Source organism: Procambarus clarkii, chromosome 35 (genome assembly GCF_040958095.1).
Source record: "Procambarus clarkii isolate CNS0578487 chromosome 35, FALCON_Pclarkii_2.0, whole genome shotgun sequence".
NCBI classification, from domain to species: Eukaryota; Metazoa; Arthropoda; class Malacostraca; order Decapoda; family Cambaridae; genus Procambarus; species Procambarus clarkii.
The window spans coordinates 26,369,232-26,395,687 of NC_091184.1; the positions used below are offsets into that span (position 1 = coordinate 26,369,232).

At 39.6% G+C, this 26,456-nt stretch overlaps 2 protein-coding genes across 2 annotated transcripts in view; one reads left to right on the forward strand and one right to left on the reverse strand.

Moving 5' to 3' along the window:
• LOC138371159 (tripartite motif-containing protein 5-like) overlaps nucleotides 1–26,456 on the forward strand; it is a 78,631-nt gene that overhangs the window by 45,628 nt on the left and 6,547 nt on the right. The window lies entirely within an intron of this gene.
• On the reverse strand, nucleotides 6,985–8,253 carry LOC138371398 (uncharacterized). Its single transcript, XM_069336181.1, has 2 exons — nucleotides 7,581–8,253; nucleotides 6,985–7,345 (listed from the first exon to the last, which is right to left on the reverse strand). Exons 1-2 carry the CDS (start codon nucleotides 8,158–8,160, stop codon nucleotides 7,239–7,241), a joined length of 687 nt encoding a protein of 228 aa, XP_069192282.1. The 5' UTR covers nucleotides 8,161–8,253; the 3' UTR covers nucleotides 6,985–7,238.

Sequence of the window (26,456 nt, forward strand, 5' to 3'; positions counted from 1 at the left end):
GGTTCTCTGTCTGGGGTTCCCCTTCTTTCTACCTAGTCTGTCATATCTTCTGTGGTTTCTTTCTCATCTCCCTCCGATCCTCCTTCCCATCCTTCTCCTCCGTCTCTTAGCTCTTCACGCCGCCTGTCTGTGCGAGCTGATGTCCATCACTCTCCTAGCGATCATCGTGTCGTTTGCTCTCATTCTTCTTCTGTTGAGACGCTTGAATCTGTTGCCCAGTACGTTGTTGCTGGAACACCTGTCATTTTGAGTCAGAAGCGAAAGCCTGGCTCATCTCCTTTCTCCTCTCCGGCAGGTAAGAAGGCTTTGCTTTCTTCCTCACCCCCTCACCCCTAACTCTGTCACTCCATCTCCTCCCATTTTGGTGGTCGAGCCCCCTGTTCCTGCTATGGAGTTTTTTTTGGCTCTCGCTTCCCTCTTGGTTGCTGCCCATGCTGAGGTGCGCTCCCCGGTTTCTGCCCCTCCTCCTCCCTCCTGCTGTCCTTGACCCTCGGTTGTCTCCTCCTCCGAACCCTGCTCGTCTGCCTCCGGTCTGTCCTCCACTCGCTTTCCTCCATCTTTACTCAGTTTACCCATGCCCCTCTAACCCTGACTTCGCTGACCCTGATCCAGATCCTGAGCTTTAACATGCTGTGTTCCTCTTAATCTTTGTTTCTTCATTGTTTTCTGTTGCTGTAATTTCTCTTTTTGTCAATGTCTATTCTTCAATGGAATATTCGTGGATATTACGGCAATTTCCATTAACTCCAACCTCTGATTTCACAGTTTTCCCCCCTTTGTGTCTGTCTCCAGGAGCTGATGCTTGGTACTCGTCCTGGTCGCTTCCATGGGTTTTCCATTCCCCCCTCCCTCCATAACTCTACTGCTCTCTTGATTTGTTCTGATGTTCCCTTCGTTCCCCCTACTTTTTCCACCGCCTCTCCAATGTTCTGCTGCCCGTGTCTTTTTGAGTAAATGGTATACGGTTTGTTCCATTTCTCTCTCTGCACATGTCCCGCTTTCTCTTCCTGATCTTTAACACCTACTGGACTCCTTGCCGGAGCCTGTGCTCCTGCTGGGTGATTTTAATTGTCTACATACCCTCTGGGGTGATGTTCACACAAACACCCGGGGTCGCCTTCTTGAACCGTTCGTCCTCTCTTCTTCCCTGTCTCTTCAGAATTCCGGTGAACCCACTCATTTGGACTCTCGAACTCGCACCCTTTCCTAACTTGATCCTTCTCTCTGCTTGTCGTCGATTTACTTGGCTTTCTCGTGGTGGGTTCTTGATGCCCTCCATGGCAGTGACCATGGAGGGCATCAAGAACCATCACCCCATGATGGTGTCCATCACCCCATGATGGTGATTATCATGGGGTGAACCATCACCCCATGATAATTCACCCCATCAAGGATGGGGTGAATTATCACCCCATCCTTGTTACCTTTTTCTCTTCACTTTCCCCTCTCCTTCCTTAGGTGGCAGTTTACCAAGGCAGACTGGAACCCTGGATTCTCTTTACCCTCCGAGCTACTCTCTCCAACCTCTCCGTTCTGCCTCTCCCTCGCACCCTACTTCTTTTTCATGACACCATCTTTGACGCTGCCCTCCACTTTATTCCTTACTCTACCTCTCAGGGCACGCGGAAGTGCATTCCCTGGTGGAATGTGGACTGTGCTTGGGTTGTCCGCTGTAAGCGTGCAACTTGGAAGAGACACCGCCGCCGGCAGACGGCTGATTCTTTTGTTTTGTTTCGGAAGGCGAGTGTGGTGGCCCGTAGGATCATCTGTACAGCTAAACGTGAGTGTTGGAAGTCTTATGTTTCTACCATTACGACCGAAACTCCTCTGCTGCAAATCTGGAAGCAGATCTGCAAAATACGCAAAAACCAAGAGTGAGCTGCCACACCCAGCCAGCCTTCCCTCACTTCTCCAACATCTTACTCGCCAACATTCCTCCTCACACCATACTGTTATTATTTTTATTACACTATATACATATGTTATGTGTAAGTTTCTACATGTTTTATTCACCATAACTATGCAACTAAACTGGTATTGTGTCCAAACAGCACAGTGGCCACCATACACTGCATGACAAGTCACAGCAGACGACGACGTCACCTTCCTCACCAAATTGGCTCCTCCCAACATACTCCAGTTGCTGTTATTTCACTATATACGCACATTGTACATACTCATGTACATATGTGTTCACCATAGCGATCCACTAAGCTAGTATGGTGAGCAAAACAAGAGTGGCTCCCACAAACAGTGATGCTACCTCGATTCCCTCCCTCCCTCAGAAAAAATTCCTCCTCCCACAATATTATGCACAGTGCTAATTATCACCACAATCCTGGTCACTAAATCCTATTGATTTAGTGAATAATATTCTATAAATGAATAATTGACCACACGTTTGTTTTGTAAAGGAACATATAAAGTTGTTTGAATATTCCTTGATGGACGAAATAATGCTGTGGTGCTGTGGCTTGTGTTGTAAACATCTTGAACAGCATTGATTCACTGATATTTGAACATTGTACACAGTCATTATCAGGCTTAGGCTCTTCTGCAATACTATCATGGCTAAATAATACCAGTTACATATATATTTTGACATTATTAGACGATGCTGTGGTCACAAGCTGAACAGCAGTCCTATGAGCTCTTGCTGCATGCACCAGCCTTAGTTGCTCACTCAGTACTGAGGCTCTCACACCCAGGAATGTTGCCCACGATTTTGTTTTTTTAAATAGTGTCTGTTTACAAGAACCCAGAGGAAGCTGATGTGAATCCCATGAAGCCACGGGAGTTTTGAATCATATGCTATACCTATAAGATCCATGAGGCGCGTTGGGCACCACCCGTAGAGCGCCTACAGGCACGTTGCGCAGTGCAGTGGTTAAGGACCTGCCCGAAACACTATGCATGTTAGTGGCTTTACAAGGATGTAAAATTTCCAATGCTATGTACTCTCATGAACCTAATGTACCTTCTTGTGTATATATATAATAATAATAATAATAATAATAATAATAATTTTTATTTAGGCAAAGGTACATACATAAAGAGATTTTACAAAGTTTGTTGGCTTTATAGATAGAGCTAGTACATACAATGCCTAAAGCCACTATTACGCAAAGCGTTTCGGGCAGGAAAAAACACTACTGACTAAAGCTTAAAACTAATGGGTAAAAAGAAAAAAATGCGTTGAGTACAAATAAAAATAGAGGTAAAAGAGGGGGGGAACATTGTTGAAAAAACAGCACAAATACAATTATAAATTATTACAGAAAATTACATTAAAACAGCGTTGATTTGTAAAACAAAAAAAAAAACAAAAAACATACATGGGTTGACAATAGAAGGGTAAGGTAGGTTACATGGAATTTATTAGGTATAGCTTCGTTTTTAACTTAAACTGGTTGAGAGAGGTACTGTCTTTAACATGGTTGGGAAGGTCATTCCACATCCTGGGCCCCTTGATTTGTAGAGCATTTCTGGTTTGATTAAGTCGTACTCTAGGAATATCAAAACTGTATTTATTTCTGGTGTGGTGCTCATGGGTTCTGTTACAACCTTCTATGAAGCTTTTGAGATCAGGATTGGCATTACAATTTAGCGTTTTGTATATGTATAATACACATGAGTGAATGTGCAGTGACTTAATGTCTAACATATTCAGAGATTTGAGTAGGGGTACCGAGTGATGTCTGGGGCCAGAGTTGGATATTGTCCTAATAGCAGCTTTGTGTTGAGTAATTAGAGGACGTAAGTGATTTTGGGTAGTAGAGCCCCAAGCACAAATACCATAGTTGAGATATGGATAGATAAGGGAGTAATAGAGAGTCACCAGGGCAGGGCGTGGTACATAATATCTGATCTTAGAAAGAATGCCCACAGTTTTTGAAACTTTTTTTGATATGTTTAGAATGTGTCCCTGGAAATTCAGCTTGTGGTCAATGAGAATGCCAAGGAATTTGCCATCTAATTTGTTACAAATTTGGGTATTGTTTATTTTGAGATTTATTTGATTAGAGGATTTATTGCCAAACAGAATATAGAAAGTTTTGTCAATGTTAAGGGTGAGTTTGTTGGCAGTTAGCCACAGATGGACTTTATTTAGCTCAGTATTTACTGTGGCATTTAGAGCAAGGGGATCAGGACTGGAGTAAATGAAGGTTGTGTCGTCAGCAAATAGGATTGGTTTGAGGTGTTGGGAGGCATTTGGAAGGTCATTAATGTAGATGAGAAAGAGGAGAGGGCCAAGTATGCTGCCCTGGGGAACACCAATGTTGATGGGTAGGGTGGGCGAAATTGTATTATTCACAGAAACACATTGGAGCCTGTCAGTAAGGTAGGATTTGAGGTATTGTAGGGAGTGTCCTCTGACACCATAATGATGTAATTTAAGAAGAAGGTTTTGGTGGTTGACAGTATCGAAAGCTTTACGCAGGTCCACAAATAACCCAACAGGGAACTCATTTTTATCAAGAGCTGTATGAATCGAGTTAAGCATACTAATAAGTGCATCGTTAGTGCTTTTTTTGGGCCTGAAGCCATATTGGCAAGGGCTAAGTATATTGAGTTTGGCTAGATATGAGTAAAGCTGCTTATAGATTAGTTTTTCAAAAATTTTTGACAAGTTTGGCAGGATTGATATAGGTCTGTAGTTGTTAACATCTGTGAGATCACCACATTTGTGGACAGGCATTACTCTCGCTTTTTTTAGAATATCTGGAAAGGTTTGGAGTTCAAGTGACTTGTTGAAGAGCAAAGCAATAGCAGGGGCTAAAGATCTGGAGGCTTTTTTGTAGATTAAAGTTGGTATCTCCTCAAGGGCACCAGACTTGGTTTTAAGGGAAAGGATTATCTCATTGACGTCAATGGAATTAATAGGCTTTAGGTACAGAGACTGGGGATAGTTCCCTGTAAGATAGTCCTTAATGTCAGTACTGGAAGATGGAATATCATTAGCAAGGGATGAACCAATGGAAGAGAAGAACCTATTGAACTCAATAGCAGAATCAGAGGCTGAAAGCTGACCATCGTTATTAGACAGGAGAGTCGGTTTGCTATTTAAAGACTTTTTTGATCCCAATATTTGTGAAATTGTTCTCCATGTTTGTTTAATGTTGCTCTTTATTTGGGTAAATTTATCTTCGTAGTATTTAGTTTTGGCTCGTCTAATTATCTTAGATAGCAATAATGAGTAATTCTTTGAGAATTCTTTGGAGACAATCCCTAACCTATACTTTTTCTCAAGGTCATGTTTTTTATTAATAGATTTAAGTATTCCCTTTGTAAGCCAAGGATTGTTAAGCCTTTTGGTTGTGACTTGTTTTGTAAGCATAGGACAGTGGGTATTATAAAGGCTAAGAGTTATTTGAAGAAAAGATTGAACTGCTAGGTTGATGTCCTCTATGTTACCTAACTCGGACTCCCAGTTGACATTATCAGTAGCAGTTATAAAATTGTCTATAGCAGTTTCATTGTGTAGTCTAAAACGTATCTCTCTTGACTCAAGAGGTGGTTTGCTAATGTTAGTTAAGAGAAATGTGGGGTAATGGTCTGTAGTGCTATCGGTGATTATACCTGAAGTAAGCGGAGAGGTTATATTTGTCCAGATGTGATCAAGAGTCGTGGCAGTGCTATCAGTGATTCTAGTAGGTCTAGTGATTAAGGGTATGAGGAAGCAGGAATTCATACAGTTGAGGAAGCTAACAGCAGTAGGGTGTTCTGGCTCACAGAGGTCAATATTAAAGTCCCCTGCAATAATTAGGTGGTTTTTGTTCAGTCTGTTATCAAGTATTAGATTTCTAAGGTTTGAGTTGAATTCGGACACATCAGTGTTAGGAATTCTATAAACTGCACCCACAGACAGGATAGACTCGGCACCCTTGACTCTGAAGCTGGCGAAGATATACTCCCCATAGCAGTCTCTAGTTCTAATTTCTTTTAAGCATGTTAGTTCTTGGTGGTAGTAAAGAGCAGTGCCACCACCTCTCTGAAGTTGACGACAGTTGTGGATTGCTGAGTAGTTAGGCATGTTAAAGAGTTGAGTAGTATCATCTTTCAACCATGTTTCAGTAAGTATAATAAAAGAGAAATTGTTGTCAATAGCTTCAATCAAGGCACTAACATCATCGAAGTGTTTGCCTAGGGATCTAACGTTCAAATTGATTACAGAGATATTGTGACTATGAGTTAATACATTGTTTACATCATGTGCTGCAAAATATCTGCAATTTAGATCATTAAAGTGATTATTGTCATAGATAGTGGATAAGAGGTTAAGTTCTGGGTCTATACTTGACTGCATAAAAAAAAGCTGATTGCCGGAAAAACAAGAGAAACAAAAAGAAATAAATGTACACAATACTGTACCAAACAAACACAAAAGGGGCTTACAGGGGTACAATGGAGTATGGCTAGGCTAGGAAACCTAGGTAATGAATGAGATTAAAGAAAAAAACATATAAACATGGACTATACAAAACACAAGATATAGATATACAAAACAAAAATATAAACAAGACTAAGCAATACCAAAAAAATTGAGCAAAAATGAAAAATGAGGTAGATTGCTTACAGGTACTCTCAGGTACAATGTAAGTAACAATAGACAGAAAATATATATCAATATAGAAAAGAATGTCACAATACAATAAGATAACAATTACATGAACAGATGAAAAACAAATCTGCTGTAAAATAGGAAGTAATTATAGCAAAACACAATATACAAGTTTGGCGGAGAGAACAAAAAATCAATAGAGACTGTCAAGATGAATATATAAAAAAATTTGACAAATGATAATTGTAAAGTAAAATAATCTTAAAGATAATAAATTTTATTAAGCTTAGTTTTAACTTATAATTAGTATGAACTTAATTAAAAGAACAAAAATGAGATCAATAATTGATTTAAAAAAAATGACATAGATCAATACAAATAAATTTAAAATATAAATGGAATAGGGTAAGATTAGATTTAAGAGTAAAATTTTACAATGAAACTGAGGTAGATGCTTGCATAAGTGCATGGAGACTTGATGGATTATTTAGGAAATTATAGGAATAGGAGAACATCAGGTAAATGGTAAGGCAGAGACAGCACCTTAGACAAAGTTAGATTAAGTTAGGTTAGGCTCAGGCACTGAAAGAGTTAATTTAAGTACTGGCATTGGTCGGGTTCAGGTTTTCAGATATACCACAATCACTTAGGAAGGCCAGGAGTTGTTGGTCACATTTTATTTCATACCTTTTTCCTGTAGCTTCTTTCTTCGCAAAAATCGTACCATTCCTAGTGTAGCACTGCTTGATAAGACCAGGGTTTTGTTTGCGAACTTGGCGCAGCCTGTAGAGGAGGGATCCACGCTGCTTAGTAAGACACTCATTTATATAGAGGTTGGTTTTTTGCTTAGCAGCTGTTTGCATGAGGTCAAACTTCGCAGAGGGATTTGCAAGTTTGATGAGCATTCTTCTACAGTTACGGGGATTGTTTTTATCTATCCTAATAGCCGATTTGATTTGAACATTGAGACTGATCTTTGAATTAATTAGGGTGTTGGCTATGTTACAGCAATCCTCACCTTGTTGTTCAACAGGTAGATCAGTAGAGCTAATTATCAGGGAGTCATGAAGTTGTTGTTGCTCTTGGTCATCTTCGGAAGCCGCCTGGTGAGCCTGAAGGAGATTGATCTGTTTTTCCAGCTTTTTAAGGAGGTCACTTTGAGCTGAGAGGGTTTCTTCGGCCTGAATCTTACGTATTTGATCCATTGCACCATTTGCAACAGTTTGTATGTTGAGAATTTCTTGGTTGTTGTTCGTCGACGATTCAAGGAGGCGGTCTATGGTATGTTGTTGTCGGGTGACTGTGTCTTGGAGGGCCAAAATAGCTTCTGATTGCATTTTCACAAGGTTGTGCAGTTTCTGGAGCCATGGATTACTTCGGAGAGGTTTGAAGTTTAGACAGGGAGCCATAGATTGAGTGAATTCTAAAGCTAGAGATCCGAGGTGAGTTGAAGGGGGGGAGTGAGGAGGGGGAGCAGATGCTGTGTTTACAAACATCGGCGAGGGTTGCGGCGTTGCCAGTGTTTCATTCAGAGCTCTAGGAGTAATGGAACCAGTGCGGGAGGCACCCCTACCTTGCTTGTTGTTATGTTTGGGCATGTTTTCGACGAATAGATTCTTGGTAGCGTTTCTAATGGTAGATGCTTGGTGAATTATAGTAGGGATGACTAGCGTATTGGGAACACTTGGCAGAAGGGTATTATATATATATAATATATATATATATATATATTAATACCCTATTAATGCCACCTCACCCCATCCACCTCACTCAAATGTAGATATAAAATCGGAGATGCATAAGTTCTATTCAGTTGTGTATTTGTAAACTAAAGTCTTTGAAAATGTAATAAGTTTTACGAAACGCGCTCGTGTCGCGTCAGACTAGAAATAAAAATTAATTTTGGAGAATTGATTTTTGATTTACCTCCAAAAGTGAAAAGAAATGTACGAAAGATTGAGAAAATTCGTGTTAGAATTATTAATCTTACTTTTTCGGTCATATTTAATAATATATATATATATATATATATATATATATATATATATATATATATATATATATATATATATATATATATATATATTATATATATATATATATATATATATATATATATATATATTATATATATATATATATATATAACAATATCTTTCAGGACCCTTTCCTCCGTCTATATATATATATATATATTATATATATATATATAACAATATCTTTCAGGACCCTTTCCTCCGTCTTTCCTCTGTAGGGTAAGGCAGGTCCTAGTCAACAACGGCTTCTCCAATGGTTTCGTCGAAGACATCATAAGAAGGAAAGTGAAACGCCATGCAACCTCTGAAGAGACAACTAACACAACACCTATACCCCCTATTAGACTATTTTACAGGAACTTCTTTTCCACAGCTCATAAAACGGAGGAAAGGGTCCTGAAAGATATTGTTAATAGAAACGTTATCCCTACAGACAAAAATCAGAGGATACAACTGACGATTTACTATAAAACCAGAAAAACGGCCAGCCTACTCATGAGAAACTCTCCAGACACAAAACAGAACGCTTTAAAAGAGACTAACGTCGTCTATGCCTTCAAATGCCCTCTTGGGGACTGTAAGCTCCAAAAAACCCAGTATATAGGCAAGACAACAACATCTCTTTCTAGGCATTTAACGATGCATAAGCAACAGGGCTCCATTAAGGAACATATAATCTCTTCCCACAACCAAACCATCGCCAGAGAAATCCTAGTAAACAACACAGAAATCATCGATAGATACAGCGATAGCAGGCGACTTGACGTTTGCGAGGCACTACACATCAAGAAGTCAACACCAGCAATCAACAGCCAATTAATGCACAACTATATTCTACCCACCTCAAGACTCCGCTCCAATATAGAAGCATCAAGAAATATGGACCAATAGGCTTTCTACAAACACTTCTATTCAATACCCATTGTTTCGTGTTCTGTCTTGTGTTGATGAAATTAATACCCTATTAATACCACCTCTTGTTCTGTCTTGTGTTGGTGAAATTAATACCCTATTAATGCCACCTCACCCCATCCACCTCACTCAAATGTAGATATAAAATCGGAGATGCATAAGTTCTATTCAGTTGTGTATTTGTAAACTAAAGTCTTTGAAAATGTAATAAGTTTTACGAAACGCGCTCGTGTCGCGTCAGACTAGAAATAAAAATGAATTTTGGAGAATTGATTTTTGATTTACCTCCAACAGTGAAAAGAAATGTACGAAAGATTGAGAAAATTCGTGTTAGAATTATTAATCTTACTTTTTCGGTCATATTTAATAATATATGTCTACAGGAAAGACTGCTACCAAAATATACTAGTATATATATATATATATATATATATATATATATATATATATATATATATATATATATATATATATATATATGACCATTGAGGCTTGTTTGCATATATATATATATATATATATATATATATATATATATATATATATATATATATATTGAGAAAATTATTATATATATATATATATATTTAAATTATATATATATATATTAAATTATATTAAATATTTTAATATATTTATATTATATTAAATATTTATATTATATTAAATTATATATATATATATATATATATATATATATATATATATATATATATATATATATATATATGTAATATATATATATATATATATATATATATATATATATATATATATATATATATATATATATATATATATAAATAAATAAAGAGTCCTCTGTAAAAATAAGGTGCAGTTAAATGTTCGCTTATTTTATTTGTGGTTTATATTTGTATCAGATTGTTTTGTGTCTGAAAAATGAGTAATATTCTGTATAAAATATATTTTTAAGTTAATATTTTTAAGTGTGTGGACTGGATTAACCACTGTGCTGCTCAACTTCCAAATACGACACCCCCCTTCCTGTGCGCAAGAAATAAATTCTCTGGATTTTTTTTTTAAAGTGTCAAAAACCCTTCCTGAGTATGGATATGTTAACAAAAACTCAAAATTGTATTTACTTTGGCTGCAATGGAGGTCCATAAGTTCGCACGTGACATCATTCCCTGGTCGCCCGTGGCGCACGGCTCAAAATGCTCGAGTTGTCACAAATATTTTTTTGTTAATTTTTTGGGTACAGTTCCAAGTACATTTTTTAAAAAATTTTTGTGCCAATCCTATGTATAATGAACACGTACACTATATTATGACAGTGGAACATCAGTACTGTCCAAAGACACTGTGTTACATGCATGACACATGTGTACACATATTTTGCACACACATTTCCAATGTATCATGCTAATTTATGTATATTTACAATCTATTTACTTATATTTATAAATAAAATGTTATATTTATAAATAAAGATAATTTATTTATCTATTTACACACCGTACAGTATCACACACTATATACACACACCATAAACACACTCAGAACTCCGTGAGTGTGTGATATGCTGCGAAACAGCCAACGGGGCATAGTGGAACCTTGCATTCCATGCACCAGGTACTGATGCATCTTCGCTTTTGTTCTCTTAGGGTAGTGTTCTTGCATACTCTACAGGCACGCTTACCCCTTATCCCATGATGCTGTGCCTGGCATATACTCGTGCATGTGGACACTGAACATCTCGTTACCCCTCAGTCTGTCTGGAGCTGGGTGTGGCATTGTTGCTTGCACCCTGCGCGGTGCAACAGAGCCCTGCGTGTCATACTTTACTAGCAGTTGTGACACAACAGCAACACTGAATGTCCATATAGACGGTCTCCTGCCAGATTTTACCAGGTAAATATTGAAGCAACTGAGCACTGCTACATCTATTAGGTGGAAAAAGAACTTTTTCATCCACTTCACAGACTTCCGCACGCACTCCACTGCACCGAGCATCATGTCACATTTATCTACGAGACGCATGTTCATGCTGTAGTCTATGACACAATCTGGTTTATTATTGGGGAAGTGCATTTGAAAGTAGACTTTGCCACTGTCCAACATGGCACCGGTGTGAATTGTAGTCAGCATATTCACCTCGCATCTGTCCCTCCACCGTACTGAGAGCCTAAGTATTGTCATACTTGTGCAGCTGGCACTCACCCACTGCTATACTTATGCCAAACACTGGTATTTCCTTCCTGTGGGCCTTCACAGTGTCACATACGCCAGTGTTGTGGGCAAGGAGGTATCTGGTCAACAAGGGACTTTTGTAATAGTTGTCAGTGAACAGTATATGCCCCTTGTTCAGTAACGGTTCCATCAGGGTTTTTATGAGGCTGCCGGAGAACCAGTGTTCATTTTGAGCTGGTATGTCGACGTTTGTACCAGAATACAGAATTATGTCCATGACGATACCAGTCTCACAATCGCACAGCACGAAAAACTTGAGTCCAAATCGGTGGCGCTTTGATGGCATGTACTACTTGAATGCCAGTTGCCCATTGAACAGTACAAGCGATTCGTCGATTACAACATTCTGTGCAGTTACAAAATAATTGCGGAACTTCCCCATCATGTCACTGAACACCTTCTGTACCTTCCACAGTCTGTCGTGTCTGCCCTCATTTGCATTATTCTCGAAATGCAGGCACCTGAGAATCAACAAGAACATATCACGCGATATATACCGGTTGAACACTGGTGATGGAACAAGGCTGCCTTTGCTCCAAAAATCCTGGATGACGTGTTTCTCAGAGTGCTTCATCATCATACTCAGGGCGAGAAATACGTACATTTCGTCAATTATACTCACCAATTGTGGTGTCCTTCCATCGTGCAAAGCGTGAGGCAGGTAAAATGCCGGCGTCTATGAGGCTGTGAGCGTATCCGTTTGTCTCGGTCACAAGATGGATCATGAATTCGTTGTCAAAATACGCCAAGAAATAGTCTATTTCTGCCATATCCTCACCTGTATAAGGGAATAACGGTGTAACACCAACATCAGTAGCATCAAACGATGGTATTTGTGGAACAAATGTGGCACAATCCTCCCACACAAGTACACGCAGGGGTTTGGTTTTGGCGCCAACACCACCATGAGCACCAAAAACATGGCTGCGTTGTCTGGTGCTGGAGCTGTATGAGGGTATGGTAGGAGATGAGGCTGATCTACATATCGTAGGCCTACCACGAACACCTGATGTAGAGGGGCCACTGTCGTCATTGTCCTGTTGCTGTGAGACACGCTGCCGCTTGCCCCAACATGTTGCCGAGGCAGCAAAACCCCGCCTGGTAACACCCTCGCTGCTCGTACTCGGGTCGTCCACACTACTTGTATTGGAGCCTATGTCACTGAAGCCTGAGAAAAATTCATTGCAAGTACTATAACTGAATAAACTTACATCAGGGAACATACATTTTGGTGGTGGTGGTGATAATAACAGTGTTGACCCAGGGCCGCGAGACCACCTCAGTCTCTCATTCACTCGTATCAGACCTCTGTGTAAGGTCTTTCTCTGGATCATAGTCCAAGTCATCATCCATAGCACCGTCATCATACAAAATGTCGCGTATCTCCTTCTCAGAGAGACGTTTTCCATGACCGCGGGTGACCGTGGAGCGGGAGCTCGTAGACGATGCGTCAGACATGGTTGCTGCTTTGAAACTGAGGCTCCCCATGGCCGCAGGGCATGCTGGGATTTTTTTTTCAGGATGGCGGATGATCACTGGGACTTCCAGGCATCCATTTTGTACCCACGTTACCACACACCAGTTTTGAATGGAAACGTGAAAACTAAAAATACCCAGAGGCATATTGCGTACCCTACGTCGAGCGCCTGCAGGGTCGTTGCGCAGTTCAGTGGTTAATTAAATTGTTGTTATTTCTTATGGGAAAATTCGTTACGGTATAAAACCGTCTCTGGAAACTGATTAAATTCGTAAACATAGGTATCACTGTATTTAAAGCTCAAGTGAAGATACATATGTTTTTATAATGGCATTCAGTAGGTTGTCGGACATGAAGTGCAGACGCCTATGCACTGGCCGATATATTGTGTAATTAACAAATATACACTAATAAAGCCTAAAATATTATATGCCTTCAGGAAGACCTACATATAATTGTTATTGTGAGTGCACCAAAGGAACAATATCTTGTTGAAGAACAAAGATATATGAATTTTAAATTAAGTTTCCATAGCAACTCTTGCCCCATCTATTGGAGATGCTGTCCATCTAATGACTGAAAGCGTTCAGGCCGACCTAGCGTGTGGTGGTACGGCGATCGTCGCCCCTCCGCCCCTCAGTTTACCAGTGTCTCGCGCCCAGTGACTATCCCACGTCAATTCTTCACCCGGATTTTCAGTGTTTTGTTGGATTTTTGGTCATTTGACCATTAAAGTTGTTGTTATATATCTCACCATGGGTCCCAAGAAAGCCAGTGGTAAGGATCAAGGCAAGAAAGCCCATGTGAGGATGACAATAGAGGAGAAATAAGAGATCATTCAGAAGCCTGAAAATTGGTACACGTGTTATTGAACTTTGTAGGCAGTACAACGAAGCCACGTCAACAATATTCACTATACTTAGCAAGAAAAAGGACATTATGAGTGCTAAAGTGGCAAAAGGCGTAAGAACAATCACGAAACAAAGACCACAAATACTTGAAGTAGAAAAGTTGTTATTAATTTGGATACACAACAAGGAGTTAAAGGGTGATAGTGTTTCGGAGGCCACCATTTGTGAGAAAGTTAGGGTATTGCACGAAGACCTTGTAAAGAAAACCCCTGGAACGAGTGATGCAGATAAGAAAGAGTTTAAAGCAAGCAGGGGATGGTTTGAAAAATTTAGGAAAAGAAGTGGTATCCATAGTGTTGCGAGGCATGGGGAGGCAGCCAGCTCAGACAAACCAGCCGCTGAACGATTTATTGAAGAATTTAAAGAGTTTGCAGAGGCTGAGGCATACCTACCGCAACAGGTGTTTAATTGTGACGAAACAGGACTGTTCTGGAAAAGATCGCCCAAGAGGACATACATTACCAAGGAGGAAAAATCCTTGCCCAGACACAAGCCTATGAAAGATAGGTTTACGCTTGTGCTGTGTTCAAATGCGAGTGGGGATTTGAAAATTAAACCCTTGCTAGTGTATCATTCTGAAAATCCAAGGGTTTTCAAACAGTATAAAGTGCAGAACACCCAAATGTGTGTGATGTGGAAGGCTAATAAAAAGGCATGGGTGACAAGGCTTTTTTTCGGAGTGGGTGAATGAAGTGCTGTGCCTTGCCATAGAAAAATATCTGCAGGAGAAACATTTGCCACTCAAGGCCCTGCTTCTCCTCGACAATGCTCCTGCTCATCTTCCAGGATTGGAAGATGAATTGATGCACAGATACAGTAAATTTCTCACAATAAAGTTCCCTCCTCCTAACACCACTCCTCTAATTCAGCCTATGGATCAGAAAATCATAGCGAATTTTAAGAAACTATGAAAGGGCACTTTTCCGGAAACGTTTTGAAGTGACTGAAGCCACAAACCTCACTCTCAAAGAGTTCTGGAAAGACCATTTTAACATTTGTAGTTCTTTAAAACTTATTGACAAAGCCTGGAAAGAAGTGACTCAAAGAACCCTGATTTCTAGCTGGAGAAAATTGTGGCCTGAATGTGTGAAAGAACTAGACTTTGAGGGATTTGAGCCTGTAAATGATGCGCCTAGTGTTGAGGAAATTGTTACTCTGGGCCGGCAAATGGGCGTGGAATTGGATGGTGATGATGTGGAGGAGTTGGTGGAAGAACACAACGAAGAACTGAGCACTGAACAACTCCAAGCCCTTCAAAAGGAACCGCAAGAAGACCCAGCTGAGGATGTTTCTCCAGTGGAGAAGGATGAGGTAGTAGCTAATGTCCCTTCTGCAGAAATTAAGAAGGTGTGTCAGATGCGGGAAGAGATGCAAACTTTTATTGAAAAGACTCACCCAGAGAAAGCTGTAGTAGGCCATTGCCTTAATCTTTTCAATGACAATGTGATGCCTTACTACAGAGACAGCTTGCGAAGAAGGGAAAAACAAGCTTCCATGGACAGATTTGTTGTGAGAAAATCGAGCAGTGAGCCACAACCAGGACCTAGTGGTATGCAGGCAAAATGTGCAAGGGAGTGCACACCAGAAAGGTCCTCACTGCCTGATGTTATAATGGAAGGAGACTCCCCTTCCAAACAGTAACACCTCTCTTCCTCCCCCCCCCCCCGCCTCACCATCTTCAATACGCCTACAGCATTCATCAACAAGGGTAAGTAATAACTTGAACATAGTTTTGTAGGTTTATTTAGATGAATTAGGTATAAAATATAGTTTGAAGTGGTTTTTTTGGGGTAGTCAGGAACGAATTAATTCATTACCCATTATTTCTTATCGGGAAATTAGCTTCGGAATACGAGTTTTCAGAATATGAGCTGTCTCCAGGAACGGATTAAACTCTTAAACCGAGGTACCACTGTACTAGTATTTACAACTTATTAAGTTAGTGCTGAATGCAGAACATGAAAAACTTATTTTTTCTCTGAAATAATATAATTTCATAATTAAATAAGAAATATAGTGGAACTTCGGTTAACGAATGCCCCTCTTTACGAATTTTTCGGTAAATAAGGTCAATTTTTCTGTAAAATTTGACTCGGTATACAAGGTTTGCCTCGGATTTTGAGTTTGTTGATGCATGTATGTGTCGACGAGCACGTGGGTTCTGTTGGGCGTGGGGCAAGGCACCCTCAGTTTACCAGTGTATCCCATCTAGTGATGACTGCAATTTAATTCTTTGTGAAGAATTTCATTGTTTGTCTGCTTTTTTGGTTTCTGAACATAAATGTTGTTATTATATATCATGCAATGGGTAAAATCAGTGGTAAAGTTCAACCTAAAAAAATAGTTAAATAGAGGCAGTAGAGGATGTCCCCTCATCATTAACAAAATGTGTGCAATATGCAAAGTTTTGCTGAAAAATTCATCCAGATAAAGCTGTAGCTATTGTTTTCTTATGGGAAAATTCATTTCAGTTTACAAATTTTTGGTGTACAAACCATCTCTTGGAATGACTTAAATTCGTAAACCAAGGGTCCACTGCAAATATGTGGCAGGTGATATCATAGGAAGTCGAAGGTCCAAGTGACAATGTTTGGGAGTAACTTATCCAGGATATATTGTTGCCTGGAGAGTTTGCTGGCATATCAGCCTCCTGTACACACTCACACTTCTTTGTTCAAATTGTCACAAATTGAATTAATGATATTAACTAGTAGAATGCATATTTACAATAATATCATAAATAGCCACAAAACTATTTTTGTGGCTATTTATTATAAAACTTTCTTTTTATTATAAAACTTTCATAGTTTTTAAAAAATGTCGGGAAGTGAAATCAACTCCATAGGACAATGGTTTGTTATATAGATGCTGATCGTTAATCGCTTGTATGCATTTGCTACTTAACCCTCGAACCGCTAAGGGCTTTTTGGCCTGCAACACCGCCAGGCGCAACAAAAAAATAATTACTAAATTTTTGTTTTCTTATAAATGTGTTTATTTGTGTTCCCTGAGCACGAGAAAAATATAAAATAAAATTAATTGTACTTACCAATGGAGCAAATGAGCCAGGAATTTGGCCGACGATGTCACAGATCGTCATCGCTGGAGGGTGGTGCGTCCCGGGAAAGTCAGGCACGGCGTTGAAGGAGATCGAGTTGCTGCAAATTTATTTTCGCGGCATTATTTACAGTACTGTATCTATGGCGCATTTTACAACCATTTTTTTCACTGATGTGGTACAATATGTGGTCACGATGTTTTATTATAATACAACTGTTATAAATTTATTATTGTCACAAATTAGAGTCACATGTATGTGCACAAAAATGTTTTATTTTTCAGGAAATATAAAAAAAATTATGAATTGTTTTCACTATATACACTCACCTAATATTTACATGTTTTTGCACCAGTATTGGACACTTAGAAGTCCTTGAGACTGATACTCGTCAAAATATTTGACATTGCACAAAGGGACCTTACACGATGAGCACCAAGACCAATTTATGTTTCTGGTCCCTCTTTTCTGTGGTCTTACATACAATGCACTCACACTGGCCTACTGCACACTTTCCAGTTGATGGTAAATACCTTATATTGTGTGTCAGAAAGGCATCCTTGAGAGCAAGCCTGGATGTAGGAGCATGGTGCAATACTGGGTTCACAATGGGCCTTTGTATGCCAGGAATTGGTTTGGTAAACTTTTCTAGAATTGTGTCACTACAGTAAAACTGAACGCACGGAAATTTCGTTTACCACCTGTTTTGACAAGGTACATATTGTAACTGTTCAACATTGTTACGTCAACAAGGTGGAAAAACATCATCTTTTTCCACTTCCTTGTTTTACGTACACATTCCACTGCCCCCACCATCATATCACATTTATCCACCAAACGCATGTTGATGTTATAATCCAAAACACAGTCTGGTTTGTATAATGGTTGTTTTGTGGTTTTGTTCACCTTGCCACTGTTCACCATTGTACCATCGTGAACGGTGGTCAACATGTTCACTTCACGCCCGTCCTCCCACCCCACTGAAAGCATTGCACCAGTTTTTCTTAGCTGGCAATCACCAACCTGCATAGCAGTGTCAAACACTGGCATTTCCCTTCGTTTTGTCTTCACTGTGCCACACACAACAGTTCTATTATCAAGCAAGAACCTAGTTAGCAAGGAACAGGTATAATAGTTGTCTGTGTATGTGGCCCCTTGTTCAGTTATGGTGCAAGCAGTACCTTCACAACACTACCCGAGAAGCCATGTTGGTCATTAGCAGGAATGTCTACATTTGTACCCATATACATATACTGTACATATATCCATATACACTGGGGGTCTGGTAGCTGAGCAGACTGCGCGCAGGACTCATAATTCTGTGGCCTAGATTCGATTCCTAGTCCAGGCAGAAACAAATGGGCAAAGTTTCTTTCACCCTGAATGCCCTTGTGGGGTGTGTGGGGAAAAAAAATTAGTTAGTAGTTAGTAACAGTTGATTGACAGTTGAGAGGTGGGCCAAAAGAGCAAAGCTGAGCCCCCACAAGCACAACTAGGTGAATACATTATCATGTGTAACACAATTCCTGTTTCGCAGTCACAGAGTACAAAAAATTTCAATCCAAATCTGTGGCATTTGGAGGGAATATACTGCTTGAAGGCAAGACGTCCTTTAACCCTTAAACAGCGCAAATCATACATATATGATTTGAGTAACTGTCACAAAACGGCGCAAATCATATATATATGATTTGCATATTTAAAATAGTCCTACACACACATAGAGCTCACAACTGCTTCTTCAGACCTCCAGTAATCATCCCCCATCTTGAAAAAAGAATCCAGAGTCCTTCACTTTCCTTCTAGGGCCTTTGTAAGAAAATGATGACCATTGCTTGGCAACATCACCATCCAGTATCTGAATGTTTAGGGCAGCCAGAGAGGAGGCACTAAACTTTTAGCAACAGCAAATGAGTGATTATCATGTATATATTTGAGGCAAAATGTGTGCTATATGCAATTTTAGGATTTAGTCTTAAAATATATTTATACATATATTTTATGTATAACAGTTAGCGGTTTAAGGGTTATTCTCCAAGCTGCTACGAACTATTTGGCCTTTGAAACCCACAGGTGCGTAAAAAAAAAAAAAATTTTTTTTTGTCAGAATTGTCAAAATGATGTACCTTGAATAAGTCAGATCTTTAGTGGATTATGCTGCACCTCTGCTTGCTTTGATGCCTGAAAGTAAGCTTGGAGGGCTTGAAAAATTGCAGAACGAAGCCTTGAGGATAATCCTTGGGTGCCCTCGTACAACAATGATACTTAACATGAGAAAGAAACTTTATATTCCGAGCGTTGTTGATCGTGTTTTTGGAATTAACTGTCAAATTTGTATAAAAATGCTTAGGCTAACACATCCTAACCCTTGCACAGAAGCCTTCCAGAATTTCTTTATTGAAGGTCAGCATTGTTCCAAATGGATAACTAAAACTGGAACTGAACTCAGAATGTATCAGATTTATCATTTGTACCAATAGAGACAACAACAGCACTTTCTAGCACCGTGGGAGATTAGACCCTTTCCACTCCAGAAGCAAATTTGAGATCAGCCCAATCTTCGTCTTGAGGCAAAGCTCAACGCCTTAAGCCATATTGATGCTCTGTCCACAGAGCATTCTCTCTCTCAAATCATATACACTGATGGTTTCCTACACCGCACCACGGGTACAGCTGGAAGTGCAGTTGTCCAGACAATGGGCGATGGCTTATATTTTGTGTGGGGAGTCTGTATAAACAACTGGGCCTCTACCCTGCAGACCGAACTATTTGCCTTGCTCCTTGCACTGAAATGTGTACAAGTTTCCAAACTTGATATATTAATTGTAAGTGACTCCTTATCCTTAATTGCTCTCAATTCTTTAAGACGTAACTGTAACATGCTCGTGTCTGAAGCTAGAGACAAATACAAGAAAATTATTAATGATGATAACAGTCTGTTTCATGTGGTCTTCATCTCATGTTGGCCTCCGAATGCATGATAGAGCTGATGAGTTACTCAAAGAATCTGCCTTTAAAGGAGACGTTGAGTGTAACCTTGGATTGTCAATGAGCAATCTGAGAGCAGCAGTACACCAAGAACTTCAACAATATCTTGTAGATTTGAGGCAAAGTGAAATCGACACCAGTAATTCCATCTATCATCATACTATCATGCAAGAGGAGCCACACATCTACGGTTTATCCAATAAAATCAGTAGACTTCTAGATGTTACTACTGCTCGGCTTAGACTCGATTACAAGTATCTCTCGGAATTCTCATTATCTGCTGATGTAGACCTGACCAAATGTAAACAGTGTCAACAAAATTATTTGCACACACCCTGTCACTATACGATAGAGTGCGAAAAGATACGTGGATTCAGAGATAATTCAATAACAAATGTTCCAACGATGTGTAAATATTTAATTCAAAATTATCTGCTACCAGAAATTTTAGCTAAATATCCCCAGTTTGCTAAATGTAGGTAGTAACTAAGTGATTGTAACCTATCCACCGCTGCCCACTGGATGGGGGCGGTGTGCAGGACAAACATATCAATTGTAACACTAGCTCTCCACATGTGCCAGTTGCTTAATTTACAAACTGTACTTGTGTACTCGTTGATCTCGAATCCATTGATAATGTGACGACTTATACTGATTTTTTTAACTTGCTTAGCTAAATTATATGTGGGGTTCAATCTCTGAGCCCATTATGTACCTCTGTAACCCTTTCCACTACCATGCACAAGATGGGTATGGGGTGCATAATAAATTATTTAAACTTAATTCTTATAAACCTGTTAATTTGTGTTCCCTGATCTCAGTAAAAATATTAAAAAATCGTAAGTGGCATATTTTGGCTGCAATAGGGCGGGGAAGTCTGGCAAAAAAGAGGCGTTGACAGAACAGGCGCCAGACGAGGTCTGCTTCGCCCCAGCTGTTAGGCGGGAGTTTCTACACAGATATAATTACCTAATTATTTAAATGTATCTGATTTTTTCTTAGTTTTTGCAGAAATATTCAGTAGTGTGTAGTGTGATATATTTATATAACAAAATGTGTGAATCACCGCTGTACTCAAAATTATGGTGTCCATATTATGGATTCAATTATTATGTTCATAAAACAATAAAAAATACTTGTCGTTATTACACTATATATTCACAGATTATATATAAGTATCTGCATGTTTTGTTCACCATAACGAACCACTAAGTTGATATTGTGACCTGAAAATGGTTGTTAGCGCAGTCTCTATAGGGCAAATGGAATGCTGGTCACATAAAGCAAAAAAAGTAAAAATAAATTAGACTGCTTATTGACTTCACACAGGTAACTGCAGGATAAAACATAGAGAAAAAATTTAAATACTTTACTATGAAAAACTACTTTAATCAATTTACATTAAAAATACAGTAGTTTAAAAATTTGGCTTATTTACAGTGAGCAAAATACAAAAAACAAACAGACAAATTAATGTTACATTAAAGTATAAACAATAAAATGGTGCAGGAATACTATAGGCCAGGCTGCGTAAATCTACTACCACACAGAGACGTATGTTAGCAGATCCAGGCAGTTGAGCACGGAGGAGTATTCTGAATCTTGGTAGTTGCTGGTTCTATTTATATGGGAGCTGGACCAAAGTAGGTGGCGCTGGTGTCTTCGATAATTGGAGGCCGGCTCACACAAACTACCATTGCGCTTGGTCCCGGCCGGTGGCGGGAACTTCCAGCCACCAAGTGCGATGGAGGTGACGGGCATTGGAGTGTAGGGAGGTTATCTTGAGATGATTTCGGGGCTTTAGTGTCCCCGCGGCTTGGTCCTCGGCCAGGCCTCCACCCCCAGGAAGCAGCCCGTGACAGCTGACTAACACCCAGGTACCTATTTTACTGCTAGGTAATAGGGGTATAGGGTGAAAGAAACTCTGCCCATTATTTCTCGCCGCCGTCCGGAATCGAACCCGGGACCACAGGATCACAAGTCCAGCGTGCTGTCCGCTCGGCCGACCGGCTCCCTCGAGCCGGTCTCCCTCCCTCCAGGGAGGAGTAGATTACTGTCTAGATGTCTGAAAAGTAGTTGTTATTGCTCTTTCTGTAAATTCTTGATTATGCAGGAGTGATGTGGTAGAATAGGTGATGATGGAACAGGCCTAAATCTCCTTTTATGAAAGATTCTCATGACAATATTGAGTCAAAAAGCAACGAGGAGATGCCAGCCAGTCACTCGCTACCACTCCCTCCCTCAAAAATTCCTCACTCGCCAACATCCTCCTCCTACCATACTGTTTTTGTTTTTATTCACTACATACAGACATTATATATAATTATCTACATGTTTTGTTCACCATAACTGCTCATCTAAGCTGGCATAGTGCACAAAGAGCATAGGCCACCCTTACACAGCATGACAAGTCAGGAAGATGATGCCACCTCCCTAACCAAATTGGCTTTTCCCAACACTTCTTTTGCTGTTATTTCAATATACTGTATATGCACATTATATATTAGTATCTATATTTGTGTTCACCGTAGTGAACCGCTAATCTTGTATGGTGACTGCAGACAGTAACAGGTGGCCACACACAACTGATGTTCCCTCCCTCCCTCCCTCAATGGTTCAAAGCCAGAGTCACTAACATTCCTCCTTCAAGTATACTATTTGTGGTATTATTACACTATATACACACACATTACATGTAAGTATCTACATATTTTGTTCACCATAACTGTTCATCTAAGCTGGTATAATGACCAAAGAGCATAGTGGCTACCCTTACACAGCATGACAACTCATGTAGGTGTCGCCACCTCCCTCACCAAAATGGCTTCTCCTAACACTCTTTTTGGTGTTATTACACTATATATACACATTATATATAAGTACAGTGGTACCTCGAATAACGATCGCCTCATTTTCCGGAACGAATGGCCCAATCGCCGACAATTCGCCTCGTATGGCGACCGCTCGTTTGAATAACGACGACACCACATGGTGGGGTCGCGCTGCTTCTTGCATATTCTCGGAGGCCTCCGACGATGAAAATAAATTATGTTGTTTTTGTTTAAAGATGCTAATGATGCTGGGATATAAAGGGGTGACTGCTGAGATGTTGCAAAGCAATGACTTTTTTGTAGAACGAAAGAAATTAATTAAATTTTTTGAAAAACAACAAATGTCAAAAAGGTTCGTTCGGTGGTCGCCAGGTAGGCTGCTCCGTGTCTCTTAAATAAAAAAACATTAAAAAAAAATTGAAAAACGGACAAATGCCATAAAGGTTTGTTCAGTGTTTGTCCGGTAGGCTGCTCCATTATTGAGACGTAAATGAAAAATACAAAACAAATGGAACAAATTTGAAACAAAGAAAGATTGCTATAATGGAGCAGCCTACCCGACAAACACTGAACGAATCTTTATGGCATTTGTCTGTTTTTCAATTTTTTCAATTTTTTTTTTATTTTTCATTTTTTTTTATTATTATTCAAGAAACATGGAGCAGCCTACCTGGCAACCACAGAACGAACCTTTGTGACATGTGTTTTGTTTTTCAAAAATTTTCATTTTTTTTTCATTTTATGTAACCCTTAAACTGGGCATGGTTATACAGTGTATATACCATGAGTAACATGTCCCACGGTGCGCATGGTGTATATATACACCACAGGGTGCCAGGCCCGATTCAAATGGCCCGCGGCTACACAGGGTTCACATTAGCTTCCTCAGGGCTCTTGTAAACAGACGCCATGTTTAAAAAAAATCATGGGCAATATTCTCCGGTGTGAGAGCCATAGTACTGTTGGAGCAACCAAGGCTGGCGCACACAGCATGAGCTAACAGCATTGATGTTCAGCTTGTGACCACAGCATCGCGTAAAAATGTCAAAATAAATATGTAACTGCTATTATTTAGCGATGACAGTATTACAGAGGACCCCTGACTGTGATAAAAATGACCAGGATTGTGATAATAGCAGGATTGTTGTGATAATTAGCACTGTGAGAGGAGTAATGCTGAGGGACGGAGGGAGATAGCATCGTTTTCTGATTGTATGGCCACCTGTTAGTGTCTGCATTCACCATACCAGCTCAGTGGTTCTCTATGGTGAACACAAATGTAGATACTTATATATAATGTGTTTATATAGTGTAATAACACTGCAAACAGTATTGTTGGGAGAGAAATTTTAGTGCCCCTGACCTTGAATGAGTGAGGGAGGTAGCCGCCAGCTGACTGTGTGTAGCAACGTCTCTTAGTGCCTGAACTAACTATACCAGCTTAGTTGTACAGTTGTGTTGAACAAAACTTGTAGATACTTATATATAACGTCTGTATATAGTGTAATAACACCACAAACGGTATTGTTGGGGGAGAAACTTTAGTGTGTCTGACCTTGAATGAGTGAGGGATGCAGCCGCCAGCTGACTTTGTGTAACGACGTCTCTTAGTTCCTGAACTACCTATATCAGCTTAGTTGTACAGTTGTGTTGAACAAAACATGTGATACTTATATATAACGTCTGTATATAGTGAATAAAATAAAAAACAGGATGGTGGGAGGAGAAAGTGGGTGAGTGAGGCGTTGTTGAGGGAATGGCAACGAGTAACTGGCTGGTGTGTGACGGTCACTCCTCGTTGCTTTTCGACCCATAATACCAACTTAGTGGTTCGTTATGGTGAACAAAACATGCAGATACTTATATATAACCTATGTCTAAAGTGTAATAACAGTAAAACTGTTTGTTTATTGTTTTATGAACATAATAATTGAATCACTAATATGCACACCATACTTTTGAGTATAGCGATGATTCACCCTTTTATTATATAAATCTATCACACTACACACTATTGAATAATATTACTGCAAAAAAACGAAGAAAAAATCAATAAGAAACATTGAAATAATTAGGTAATAATATCTTTGTGGCAACTCTTGCCTGACAGCTCAGGTGACGCTGACCACCACTCACGACCGCTCTGTCAACGCCCACATTTTGCCAGACTTCCTCGGCCAATTGTGGCCAAAATATGTCACCTACGATTTATTTTTTATTTTTCCTGTGCTCAGGGAACACAAATTAACATTTTTAGAAGACAAAATTATTTTTTAGATTTTTTTTTTGTGTAAATCTCCTGAGGACCTCTTAGCAGCTTAAGAAACATGGAGCAGCCTACCTGCCGTACACCGAACGAACCTTTTGCTATAAGACAAATGAAAAAGACATATTGAACACATTTGAAGAAAGAAAAATGCCATAAAGGTTTGTTCAGTGAATGTAAGGTAGGCTGCTCCATTATTTAAAACATCGAATATCATATTGATGTTTTTCTGTGGTAGAACGGATTAATTTGATTTCCATTATTGTCAAAAGGGACATACGTTTTGTATGACGTACGTTTCACATGACGATCACGGCGCCGGAACGGATTAAATTCGTTATTCGAGGTACCACTGTATCTACATTTTTGTTCAGCATAACGAACCACTAAGTTGGTATGCCGAGTCAAAAGGCAGCAAGGACTAGCCGGCACATCAAGCAGCCTGCCACTGGCAGCCACTCCCTCCCTCACCTTACCTGACTCACTCACATCCTCCTCCCACCATACTGTTTGTGCTGTAATTCACTAAATACAGACATTATATATAAGTATCACATGATTTGTTCACCGTAGCAAACCACTAAGATGGTATATAGTAAGTACAAAGAGCAATAGGTGGCTGCATAGATTCGGCAGACTACGCTACAGCCCTCCTACCCTCAATATTACTCCTCACACAGTATAGAGCAAATTATCACAACAATCCTGCTGTTATCAGAATCCTGGTCATTTATATCACAGTCAGGGATCTTCTGTAATACTATCATCTCTAAATAATACCAGTTACATATATTTTTAGCATTTTTATGCGATGCTGTGGTCACAAGCTGAACAGCAATGCTGTGAGCTCATGCTGCGTGCGCCAGCCTTAGTTGCTCACTCAGTACTGAGGCTCTCACACCCGGGAATGTTGCCCATGATTTTTTTTTAAATGGCGTCTGTTTACAAGAGCCCTGAGGAAGGTGATGTGAACCCTGTGTATCCGCTGCCATTTAAATCTTGCAAAGTACAGTACTCCAAAACTGCACTTGCAGTGTTGCGCACTTTTGTGTCAGTTACTCAAAACTTTATATGCAGTCTTGCGCAGTTTAAGGGTTAAAAAGCACAAGGGATTCGTCAATCACCATCTTGTGAGCTGGTACATAGAAATCACTGTACTCTCCAACAAGTTCATTCAGGATGTGCCTCACCTTCCAAAGTCTAT